This window comes from Eucalyptus grandis, chromosome 10, assembly GCF_016545825.1.
Source record: "Eucalyptus grandis isolate ANBG69807.140 chromosome 10, ASM1654582v1, whole genome shotgun sequence".
Lineage (NCBI taxonomy): Eukaryota > Viridiplantae > Streptophyta > Magnoliopsida > Myrtales > Myrtaceae > Eucalyptus > Eucalyptus grandis.
The window spans coordinates 28947795-28960650 of NC_052621.1; the positions used below are offsets into that span (position 1 = coordinate 28947795).

The 12856-nt window shown below is 38.5% G+C and overlaps 1 protein-coding gene across 2 annotated transcripts; it reads right to left on the reverse strand.

Annotated features, from left to right (window-relative positions):
• Positions 1-5870: 5870 nt before the first annotated feature.
• Positions 5871-9184, reverse strand: LOC104422659 (glycerol-3-phosphate dehydrogenase [NAD(+)]). 2 transcript variants are annotated; one of them, XM_018864438.2, is made up of 12 exons: positions 8991-9184; positions 8458-8534; positions 8282-8354; positions 7945-8162; positions 7743-7850; positions 7423-7486; positions 7309-7346; positions 7061-7181; positions 6905-6959; positions 6781-6829; positions 6254-6383; positions 5871-6163 (listed from the first exon to the last, which is right to left on the reverse strand). In XM_018864438.2, exons 1-12 carry the CDS (start codon positions 9145-9147, stop codon positions 6156-6158), a joined length of 1098 nt encoding a protein of 365 aa, XP_018719983.2. In that variant the 5' UTR covers positions 9148-9184; the 3' UTR covers positions 5871-6155. The 2 variants fall into 2 exon arrangements, with proteins under 2 accessions (XP_018719983.2, XP_010033350.2); XM_010035048.3 differs by having other exon boundaries at positions 5871-6383.
• Between the last annotated feature and the right edge of the window lie 3672 nt (positions 9185-12856).

The window sequence follows — 12856 nt, forward strand, 5'->3', positions numbered from 1 at the left end:
CCCCCGATTTTTGTGACCCCGGAGTTCACGGATTACCGCCAACACAGAAAGCGGTCGTTTTTATATTCGAGAAAAAGCCACAAAAATAAAAATAAAAATAAAAATCTCAAAATCACTTTGCACATTTATCCTAAACATTTTCTTAAAACATAAAAATTGATACATTTACTCTCCACCGACATTCCTTACAATATTGCTTTTAGTTCATTTAAGTGACGTGAGAGCCGATGTACGTAGATTTTTTTACAATAGGTGAATGTGTCATAAATGTATAAATTTAAAATTTTTGGTGTTGCTAGATAAAAAGTTTACATGGCGGATACAATTTATGATTTTTTTACGGCTTTTGCACTTTTTTATTCTCCTCTTGTGATTAGTGATGGTGGCCTATGTTTTTCATTTATCTATTATTTTAGAAAATAATATATATAATCCCACCGACCTCTCGAAGTAGTACAAGTTTGCATTACACTTTAAATCATTGCACCATTGGTCCGTTTGTTTTTGGTAAAAGATGAATGATTTAAAAAATACATTTTAAAAAATAATCTCTTATATTGTTTGAAATAATTAATTAATGACAAATATTTTAATTATCGATAAAAATTAATATTTAAATGTTTTTCATCCGTTCAAGTTTATAAGCATGTGTAATGCATGTGGCTTTGAAGGGGTTGAAAATATATTTTCACCTCAATTTTGATAGATTTTTCTTGTTTAGCTTTGATTTCTATAAAAAAAAAATGTATAATAACGAAAATGTAGCAAAATATATTAACTGAAATATTACTATCAAAGAAATTACATGTTGATATTATATTAAAAAGTAATAAATGTGAAAATTAATGAAAATATTAATAGAACAAATAAGATAATTTAAGGGAAGAACACTATTAAGTAAAAAGGGAAAATGCCTCGATGAATCAAATAAAAAAAATTGATATTTATTAAGTATTTTAGATGGTTTGTTTATGCAAAAAATGATTGATCAATAAAAAGTATTTTAAAAAATCACTTTTTTTGTTGTTGCTAAAATTAAATAGGTTAATCGTTTCTTTTGATGAGCTATAGACATTGTTTCCTTTTATAACTTCTTCCAGGTATCTTTGTTAATGGATTTTTTTTGCATCAATCAACCCTTTAGAAAAAACATCGTGAGTAATCAAGAGCAATAAAGGATAAAAGAGACATTTTTTTTCAAAAGCTGCGATGAAAATATTCTGTTATCCATTAAAATCCTTATGCATTGAACATGCTAATAGGATATACAACATAGGGCTAACAATAGCAAAGAAATGAATGTTTAGAGGATGTAATAGTTGAAAATTTAAGAGCAGAAGCTCCCACTTCAAACTTCATCGAAAAACTATAATTCACACGTGCTTTTTTTTACTAATTTTATTTCTATAATTTTCCAAGAAGGAAGTAACCTCAAACTCGTAGCAATTTTTCCCCACAAAAATGACGAATGGTGAGCATTTAATAAACTAATCCAAGAGAAATCCACTAACCAAACTAAATCAATCTCATTAGTACTAATGTAACCAACTAGATTAACACTAACCCATCTTAAGGTTAATCTAACCAATCTAGATTAACATTAATTCATCTTAAGGCTAATTAATACTAATCTAACCCCTAAGCGCAATTAATAATCTAATCAATGATTAGGAAGTTAACTCACTGAATTAGGACAGCGACGGGTTCACGGCGATGGTGGCGTGAAGGCAGTGAGATCTTGTGACTACAACGTCACCAACGGAGGACCGACCGGGGCTAAAAACCAGCCCTACAGCTCACGGCTGAAGGGGCGGTTCTGGTTCTGTGGAGTTGCTAGGCTTTGCTGGTCGGGGCTGCTTGTGGGGGCTGAGGTCGCTGGTGGCGCGGCTGTGGGATGTTGGGTGGTGTTCCGGCTGATGTTGGTGGAGGTGCGCTGGAAGCGTGAGGCTGCTGGTGGCGTCGTGACAGCAGAAAAATGGAATGAAATGGAGCAAGGGGGCTGGCGTTGTGGTGGGTTGTTGGCGGTGAAAAGGAGAGTAAAGGGGAGGGGAATTTGGGGACGTGAGGTGCTGCTGTTCTGCTGGTGGGCGTGTGATGAAGAGGTTGCCTGGATAACGAGGGATGGTGATTGCGGCAGCAACAAGAATGAAAAAGAACAAACCAGAGGAAGAAACGTGGAGGTTGGCTGCAGCAAGAAGGAAGAAGGAGAAGCTGGAGGGGAAATGGGCAGTCTGCTGGTGGGGGAAAAGAAACGCACGCAAGAAGAGGAAAGGAAAGAGACAGAGAGAAGGGGGAAGAAAGTCAAGTATTAGCCGCCTTAGGAAAAATCTAAATGATCACGGCCAACCCCTAAAGTCTTTATCCTTAATGTCAATATGTCATCCAATCACAAAGTAGCTCTCATCTCACCCAAATTAAACCATTTTGGGGGCCAAATAAACCATTTCTTCAGCCACCGAATTTCCCTTTTATTTTTTTTTGTCCGAATCGATTTTTCCACAAAATTCCGAGCTCGAAGGAATTTCTCTGAAAGATGAGACGACATCCTATAAACGAATTGTGACATGCTCGAACGTCTAAATTCTAAAACCAAATTCAATTTCGTAGTTAAAATCGACCGAATGCGATTTTAGTATAATCTAATTTATTGGGTAGCTTTTAGAGATTTTAACGCATTTGATCCGTGGTTGATAATTTTCATCCACGTTTGTGCATCTCCGACTTGTAAATAACTCTTGATTGTCGTAAAAATCGCAAGATTTCAAATATATGTCCCAAGTGCACTATCAATAGAAAATCGAATTATAGGCGATCGATGCAAATTTTGCAATCAAGCAAAATTACCCGCAATTCAATTACGTGATTCCGTCAAATTGACCTATATCCAATCATTAATCGATTATAACGGTATCATATTGACTATTGCCGATTATTATTGTCGAGCAGTCAATTTCCAATCAAATTCTCGAAAATGGTTTCACCTAATAGATTAATCAACTCGTGAGTGGCCAACTCAGAGTAAAATGACCATCAGCGCATCGACGAAATGCTCATTTCATATTATCAAAACGGGATCGAATTTCAGAATATCACAATAAGCATGTGTAATGCATGTGGCTTTGAAGGGGTTGAAAATATATTTTCAGCTTATTTTTTGATAGATTTTTCTTGTTTAGCTTTGATTTCTATAACAATGTATAAATGGTTTATTTATGCAAAAAATGATTGATCAATAAAAAGTATTTTAAAAAATCACTTTTTTGTTGTTGCTAAAATTAAAAAATCACTTAAGATTTAGGTTAATCGTTTCCTTCAATGAGCAATGGACATTGTTTCCTTTTATAACTTCTTCCAGGTATCTTTGTTAATCGATCTTTTTTTTGCATCAATCAACCTTTTAGAAAAAACATCATGAGTAATCAATTTTTTGGGAAAATTCCAAATAAGGACCCGAAGTTGATCAATTTTCTCAAATAAGGATCTGAAATGAATTTTGTGTCAGATAAAGACCTAAAGTGAACTCATTGTCTCAAATAAGGACCTGAAGTGGTTGAATCAATTCCAAATAAGGACATGACCTTACTGGTCGGCCAAATATTCACCAGCTATCAAACATGCAACATTTATGATGACCGGAGTTTGAGCAATTTTGTCCAAAAAAAAAAAAAAAAAATCTAAGGAAAATTAACAAATCTTAAAATAGAAACAAAAAACTTTAGGCTTTCTCTTGTCTCCCCATTTCTTGTATCCATCCTCCGCAAAGTCGAAGACCCAAATTCTCTTCCAATTGAGGCATGAATTCAAAAACAAGAAGAAAACCATATGCTTCTTTGTTTGTTTGTGAAGACCCAAATTCTCCGCTAGTCAAGCAAGGTGAGGAGTGACGAGAATCGAGTCACGACAATGACTGGGCAGCGATTTGATTGAGGAGCAACAGATGAGAAGAAAGAAGAAAACGTAAATATCTAAATGAATAACTGAACTTAGTTACTTTAGAATTTTCCCTTTTTTTTCCAATCACAAATTTATGACAAAATTGCCCATATTTTAATCATCGGAAAATGTCTGCCGGCGAGCTAAGGTTCTCAATAGAGATTAACTTGATTACTTCAAGTCATTATTTGACACAAAATTCACTTCAGGTCCTTATTTGAAACAATGGGTCCACTTCGGATCCTTATTTGACATAAAAGTTTACTTTGAGTCCTTATTTGAAAAAATAAATTCACTTCAAGTCATTATTTAACACAAAATTCACTTTGGGTTCTTATTTGAAAAAATAGATTCACTTCAGTCCTTATTTGAAATTTCCCCCAATTTTTTTAGTTCTCTTTCATTTCTATAATTTTTATTTTTTACAGCAACGAAATGAATGTTTAGAGGATGTAATAGTTGAAAATTTAAGAGCAGAAGCTCCTACTTCAAACTTCATTGAAACTATAATTCACAGGTGCTTTGTTTTTACGAACTTCATCTCTATAATTTTTTATTGATCATTGAGGAATCGAATTCTCATGAGTCAATAAGATTTAATGAGTATTTGAGAGAGAATAAATAAAAATTAAAAAAAGGTAATGAACTGGTGAATAGTTAAGTTTGCATTGTCATAGAAATATCCAATAGCAAGTGGCGGTGGCAGTAATAATAATAATAATAATAATAATAATAATTTTCACTCCTCAAATTTCTATAAACATACCCTAAAATTTAGATGGTTCAAAATAACCCTCATCGAGACTTCATTAATGGTAAGATTGATGAAAGAGGAAAAGCATATCCTTAATATATTTCAATCAATCTCATGATTTTTATTAACCTTTCCTAAACTATTGTTTCTTCTTCTTTTAGTCCAAATCAGAGAAGTTTACACGTTGGTTGCTTTTCCGTGAGAATAATCTAAAATACGAGTATTTTAATAGATTTAATAATTGAGATTCTAAATTAACACATATTACTAAAGTGCATTTAATTGCAGTGTTTCTCTAAAGTTCAATTTGGAATAACTCCTTGCAATATGCAATTCTTTAATTCGAGTTTTTCTTAGGGAAATAATTTGGTTAAAGTTATGAACTCCTTATGATTATAACTTATATCTACTATCTGTCAATTAGCAAAGATCGTCAACTTGTACAACTTGAACACATCACTAAATACAAGAGAGCAAACGAAGCCTGCATAAAAATGAATGGAAAATAATACAGGGTAACGAAATATAATATCGTTGTTTTGATTTATACGAATAGTCTTATATTTTCATGAGAATAAGTGATTTTTGCATTTTCAAAAAGTAGCAACTTTCATCCCCGTCATTTGTGAGTGCGGGTCTATTTAAAATATGCTATTTTCTTGCGTGTTCTCATGATAAAATTTCTACCTTCTCTATTTATCTCTTTTCCCATAACATGTTTGGAACAAAATCCATTTGGTAACGCAATTTAATTTTTCTATTTTGAAACAAATTTTATTCTAAAAATAGATCTGAAAAAAAAAAATCAAAAGCTAAAATTATTAACTTCTCAATTTCTGAAATAGAAATTAAGAAATAAAAATAATTAATTTCTGTTTTATAAATTTGGTCATTTGCGCCCTTATTTTCCGTGATTATTTTAGAACAGATATTTTTTAAAATAATTTATTTTTGGCAAAAAGAAATCCCTTTATCAAGCTGTTAGGAACTTTAATGCTTCGATTAGTCAGCATCGAATCTATATCTAATCAAAGCTTCCACATTGCGCTTCAGATGAAGTTCTGTCGATGGCTTCATGGTGAGAAAAGCCGCAGCATAAGCTCTGGAAATGGTGACACATGGAGAACAGGAACCGGTATTGCAGGTTAATGAAAAGTGGAGAGATGGGTGTTCAAAAGGGAGATTTCAACTGATAACTCTCGTGTAATTCGTATTCCACTTTCTTTTTCTCCTTGTTGTACCATGTGTAAATGCATCTTTTGCATTGAAGAGGAGAATCCCAAAAAGGGTCAAAAAGGGGGAAAAACGAAACGAAAAGAAAAGGAAAAGGGTACATAGTAGTTTGATTCTTCATATGTCATCATCATCTGTGTGCCTTCAGCAGAAACTGAAGCTTTTTTCCTAAGACGCTGCTCATGGATTCTCTCTCTCTCTCTCTCCCTCTCTCTCTCCCTCTCTCTCTGGTATATCACCTATCTGCATATGATATAACCAAATTACTCTCTGGAAGGAGTTAGTAATACTGAGCAGAGCCTTGTACCAGGGAAAAGTTAGGCTTGTGCTCACTGTACTCGACGATGGCCGATGGCAGGAGACGCCCGCTGCTTATCTCATGCACTGTTGCGAACAGTGGGAACAGCTCTAGCCACCCACGGTGGCTCAGAACCTCGTAAAGCTCTCTTGCTGTGGACACGCCCTGAAACATAATTGCAGGAAAGAGTATAGATCAGATGATTAGGAGACCCAAATCGACGCTTTTTTAAAAGATACAATCAGTAAAGCCGAGTTCAACTTTGAAAACTGATGTGATCTGCATATCAGCATGATTGCGTTGAAGTGCAATGAGCGTGTAAGACATTAAAAACTAAGAATGTCAAGCAGAAGGGAAAAGGTATGTTCGTTTTATTCACTATGCTGGTCCTCTTTCTTCATTGAAAGCAGAGAGAGCAGAAGCAAAAAAACGTCTGAATTTTCACCTAATCTTCACTTCGAAGCCGTTCAATTCTATCCATCTTCACTCACTATCACACAAATAATCATAAGCATTGCAAACCATAGCACTTTAAATTTGTTCATTAAATTTCAGCTTGTACCTGTAATTTCTGTCCCTGCAGCATCTCTGCTTCAAGCTCATCGAAAGACCTGGAGATAAACAACAAATTCAGAACCATCTTGATAACCAGTTGATAACTGTGCTATGCTAAGCTAAAGCAAAACCTTTTCCCCCCATTCTTGGCAAAAGCCTCTGCGACTTTCCTGTTCCTTCCTCCCACTGCCAAAAGTTATCAGTCATTCTGTAAGTAAAGATTGATTTTTCATTGTAGATGAATTTCACTACCCCAATAAGGGAATGATGTATATTTATCATCTTACAACAAGTTGTAATGAGATCAGCCACGCCACAGCTCTCGAAGAAGGTGGTATCCTTGACGGATGGAAACAAAAGTTTCGAAAAGGCCTTCATCTCTCTTAGACCAATCCTCATTATTGCAGCCTAAATGAATCCCATATATGATTCACAAGGTAAAAGAAAGGTCAGATGCACAGTATCCAATTAGGTCACTGTATAAAAATGACATTGTTGAGGAACATGATAGAACTATGTGCACTCAGCCACTTGCCTTTGTGTTGTTTCCCATCTCCAAACCGTCTACAAAACCTGTACATTCATACCACCATTGTCTTTACTAAAGTTCCTTTCAACATAAAGCGAGAGGTGAAGTATCATTTCGTACCTGCTGCTATTGCCACAACATTCTTCAGTGTCCCACATAATTCAACACCTTCCACATCTTGGACCTATTTGTCCCGCAAAGGAAAGTCTATCAACAATCTCTTCTACGATTAGATGTCAAGACTAGCATATTTAACAAAATACTAGGGGCAGATTACTAATATTTCTAGATGCTATGGTTCCTCCTCGTGCTCACCACTTCAAGATACTTACATCTATCGTGCAAGTATCGAGATGACCTGATATTATTACATCAATAACAAATCCAGCCCTACGTCCTTTCACTTATCGGGAGAAAAAAGACAGATGATTTGTACTCACAGGTGAGACCATGAAGTATGGAGTGCTAAAAAGTTTAACCCACTTCTCTGCAATCTCTCTGTTCTCTCTATATCCCACTGTTGCTTCGCTGAACTTTTCCACAGCAATCTGCCAAAATTCACGACTTGTGTGAGCCTAACAGAGAACATGTTGCTTCCAAGACCTTCGTAGTGAAAAGGGAAGCAGATATCCAACTAGCTACCTCATTCGCAATGTTGGCTCCCATAAGAACACAGCAGTTGATCCCAAGCTGCTCCGAGATCAGACTCGAGATCATGCATGGCCCTTCCATTTTGACCTCCATCCCCTTGATGAGCGAAATAGCCTCCACACCCTCCTTCACCTTCCCAACAAGCCTCTTGCATATCCCCTCCACAAATTGATGCGGGGTCACGAACACCAACATGTTTGCATCCTTTACTGCATCGCATTAATACCCCATTATAGTCCATCTCCACATCCTCAACTAAAACCGCCAATGCATGAGAAATCGGGATTCCATCAACGCTTAAGAAATAAACCAAATTATCACTGAATACCTGCGTTTTCGAGGTCTGGGTCTGCAACGACATTGTTGCCAAGCTTAATTCCGGGGAGATACTTAACATTTTCCTGTTAGAGGAAGCATAGTTTTACCCAGACATCGAACAAACATGCATAAACGCAGGATAACCTCGAGAGGGAGATCTTGAGAAAGGGACAAACGGTTACTGACATTGGTACTGTTGATGACATCGGTGAGTTTCTCCCCACTCGGCAAAATCTCCTCAAATACCCACATCCTCACTTCATCTGAACACCATCATTAAAAAGGCCCAAAGAATTGGAAAAAAGAAGAGTCTTATAAGAAACGATCCAAGAACATAACACGACATAAGTGCCCCACACCAATCAAATCAACCGCATCTCCCGTTATGCACAGTACGTTCTACCAATTTTTCCTAAAAAGGCCCAAAGAATTGGAAAAAAAGGAAGAGTCTTATAAGAAACGATCCAAGAACATAACACGACATAAGTGCCACACACAAATCAAATCGACCGCATCTCCCCTTATGCACAGTACGTTCTACCAATTTTTCCTAAAACTGAATCGCAACAAATAAAACTATTCCATCCGCATCCCGTCACACCAGGAATCCCACTATTGGAAATGTGCACGGCCTTACAGTCGAATCATTCAAAAGGGTCGAGAGGACGTCAAGAAAACGAAAGAACGAAAGAAAGAAATAGCGGGGAGAAGACGGATACCGTGAAAGGAAGGGAGCCTGAGGGTGTTGGACGCAATGAGCTTGGCGGCGACGCTGCCCCAGTTGCCGCTGCCGACGACGGTGACCCTGGACTTCTCGGCGGCGTCCCCGAGCTGCACGGCCTCCGTCTCCGGCGGCAGTTCTTGGGCAGGCGCCATTTGGAACGGGAACACAAGGAGGGAGGGAGGGAGGGGAGGGAGGGAGCGCGTGAGCGTGCGTATGTACCTGCGGTGCGTTCTAGAAAGAGAGAGAGAGAGGGGGGGGGGAGGGAGGGTGGAGGGTGGAGAGGAAGAGGAGGAGGTTATAAGGGGGCGAAGCAGAGGACGGTCATGGCAATGTCTGTGGGTTGTTGGATACAGGAAGACACGTTTCGTCACTCACTATGCCCTCCCTGTTAAAATTTGGCGATCTACTCTATGCTCCCTCCGTCTCTCTCTCTCTCCGTCCCTCTCTCTCGTGGTGGGTTACGCAGGCAGGCAGAGAATCAGCCCAACTGTCTGATCTTGGATTCTCCATTCTCTTCCGCCATTCATTTCCACAGGCAAGGGACGGAAAGAGAGAGAGAGAGAGAGAGAGAGAAAAGGCTGAAGGGACGATGCTATTTACACGTACCCTCTCGCCGGTGGGATGCACGATGCAAATTTCGCAATACCCAAAATCGCCATCATCGTTGGAAGTGGGAAAGTTTCAATCTTGGAGGGGATGGGAGGCGATGAGGGTAGAAATTCGATGAATGGAGCGGGTGACGATGCACTTGGTCTTGTACCAATTCATCTTAAGATTCTACGTACCATGATACTAAACATCTAGCATGGACTTGAGTACGGTCGATCTCGTCTTATAGGTTAACTATTGTATAGATAGATAGATCTACTGTTTAATAATGCGCTTGTGCACGTGAGGTATGCCTTCAACCCACGATGGGCTAACACTACACTAACATGCCCGTCTAAATCTAAGAGTGAACCGTGAATTGAATAATGCTAGTGCCACAGCGATCCATAGATGGGGATGTTAGTGTAATAAAAGTACGCATTCGATAATTAATATGATACAGAGTATTAGTTGATGTAGTTAATTGGCATCATAACTCAAAAAGGGAAAGACTCTTGAGTGACATCTTTCTAGTTAGATATGTTCTCGGGTTCAAATTTGGCATTCATCTTTGAGATATCTCTCAATTGGGAATGGCATTGAGCTTTAGCTACCATGCCCTGCCAACAAAGTGATATAATAGTTGATAGTTGATAGGATGCGCCTGTCTATACCAAGTGATAGACTTAGTCGATGAGAGCAGAGTTTAGTCATTTATGAATGGAATTATTGGTAACTTGAAAGGAATTGACAATTTGTCAATGAAGCCGTTGACAACACAACGTGAAGTTATTTCTTGACAAAGTCATTGATATCAACAATGAGCAAGCAACACAAAGATAACCGTCGGTGATTATGTCATATCCATTCATGGAGTAACTTCCAATGGCTACCAAAATGGTGTTATTTGTTCCTTAAAATTTGGTATCCCTAGTGTGGAACTGCCATTTCTAACTATCTAAGAAGGGTTATGAACACGCTAAATGCACTTTTCGTACAAGGCCCCCTTCAATTAATAAGAGAACACAACATTTCATGTAAATTAATCTTTATCTTTACTTTTCCGCAATTTAAATACCTCCAATCCTTGTACTTTAGTCGTAGTTTTAGACATCCCGTTGTCAATTAAATTCTAACGTTGTATCTCTCTATTATCACACTTTGTTGTTGATTAAATTTCAACAAAGTATTTTGTACTTTGTCATGAGTTAGATTCCAACGAAGCATATACGTTCTTGTCTCCCCTTAATAAAAACCGAAAAGCAAATTTCAGTGAAAAGTATTTCATCGATGGGGAATTGTCGATGAAACATTTTTTTGGTACGCCTAGTGGCCCATTGTGATTCGATTTGAAGAAGTACAATAGCGAAGAAAAGGAATCAGGAACCCCAGAATGCCGCTGGCGAGGAGAATCAGTCCTTGTAGCACGGTAATGAAAGGATGGTCTGATCTGAATCATCTTCCTTTCAAGCAGTGGCGGATGAGAATTAAGATGAGAATTTAATGGAATCTCACGGATGAACAGAGGAGAGAGTTGGAGCCAAATCTGGCGTTGGTGGTTACCATGAAAAGAATGTTCGAGGAGCAACAGAATGAAATGGCCAGCCATTTGGTGAATCATCTCACGGGATTGATCAAGCCCTTGATCACCAACGTGACGAACGAACTCATTTCCGGGGCACGACCATCGAATCAATCGTTTCCGTTGCAAGGAAGTCAGGCAATGATGGGGTATTTACCTACGGCCTCTTCTGCTTATTTGAATGATGTTGGTAATTTAGGCCACACAATGCCACTGCCAGTGGCAAGAATACTGCAAAGGCCTGAAGTGACCGATGGCCAAAACCAAAATAATACTAACCCTGGCGACGCTACTAACAAAAATGGTCTAGTTCAAGATAATCCTATGGGAACAACATTGGAGCGGCAAATCAAAATATACTTGTGTTGAATGTCGAAAACCAAAGTTTAGTGGTACTACCATCTAATGATGATAACGTAAGATCATTCGATAATGTTTTGCCAACACTTGGGGAAGTAGCAAACGAAGTATTGGTGTCGCACCTCTACCGAATATGGCTCAGCCACCATTGCCGATGGATTATTTGGCAAGGCCGCCTTCCCCGCCTTGGGGGCAAAATGACCAACCAAGTCTATAGTTGAACCTAGCACAGTTTGTCGAAAAAGTTCAATTGTGATTGAGGTTCGATAGGAGTGTTATCATGCCTATGCTTAGGAAATCACCTCCCGTGTTTTGGAGTTCATCACTTGTCGGAATTTAATCGACGGGTGAGCAGCCTGCACAGTCCGGAAGGCAAATGGGCGGACTTGAGCAACGTCCGACAAAGCTTAGTCCCCCTAACTTTGGCCTCGCCTCAACATTTCTGAAATTTTATATTACGGATGAGACTTTGGTCGATATGGTCCACCAATTTAGGTGCAAGCACAGCCTGGCCCCGCCTAACGGTCGGACTTTTGTCATTACTCCGTAGGACGTATGGCCATGAATAGTACACGACGCCAAGGCCCCTGGTTTTCGTGAACGTGGGATCTTAGCTACCATACGAAATAGAGTTCAACTAAACGATGAACCGAATTGCAGACATACCCATTTGTTCTCTTGGGTCCATCTAACTTAAAGTTGGCAGAAAATTCAATGGGGGTAGGTCCAATTATAACGTCGATTTCTCAGGTCGAGAGTATATTCTTCAAGAATCAGCACTATATAACAAGATGTTGTAAGCTGAGTGTCGAATAAAGTCGACGACGGGAAATTCATTGAATTGGTTTTTGAGAGAGAATCAAGAGAAGAAGGTCGAGAGAGAGAAGGCTCGACGATAACCTAAACTTAAAAAAGTACATCATTTCGCATCTCATTTATTTGTGTATACGCGCGGTGCCCTCCTCGAGAGGAGCAACCTAAGTTAGCTTTTCCACGTGGAGAGAAATTCGAGCATAAAGTAGTAATTATCGAAACTCTAGGTTCGTGTAGCCCGTGGAGATTATAGTATAAATAAAAAGAACTTCGTCGGTCCACGGAAGGATCTTGGGATGATCCATTTAGGCCGCCTGAGTTGTAAAATGGTGGAAAGCGATAACGATACATCGATTTATGTGACAAGTGTACCTTTAAGAACATGCAGAGGAACTGTTCATGCATGCGCAGTCCGTGTGGAAACGACGAGGAGCGGGAAGCGGAAAAGCTGCTGATCAGGCAATAAACTTGTAATTAAGAAGGATTGATAATGCACATTTACCGATGACCCTCAGTTG

Bases quoted from the DNA above. Each gene is read 5' to 3' on its own strand.
- LOC104422659 (XM_010035048.3), bottom strand. From the start codon at position 9,147: ATGGCGCCTGCCCAAGAACTGCCGCCGGAGACGGAGGCCGTGCAGCTC. The intron at 8,163-8,281 runs GTATTCAGTGAT...AATGCGATGCAG, and splicing joins CCCAGACCTCGAAAACGCAG to TAAAGGATGCAAACATGTTG. The intron at 6,960-7,060 runs GTAAGATGATAA...AACTTTTGGCAG, and splicing joins TGATCTCATTACAACTTGTT to TGGGAGGAAGGAACAGGAAA.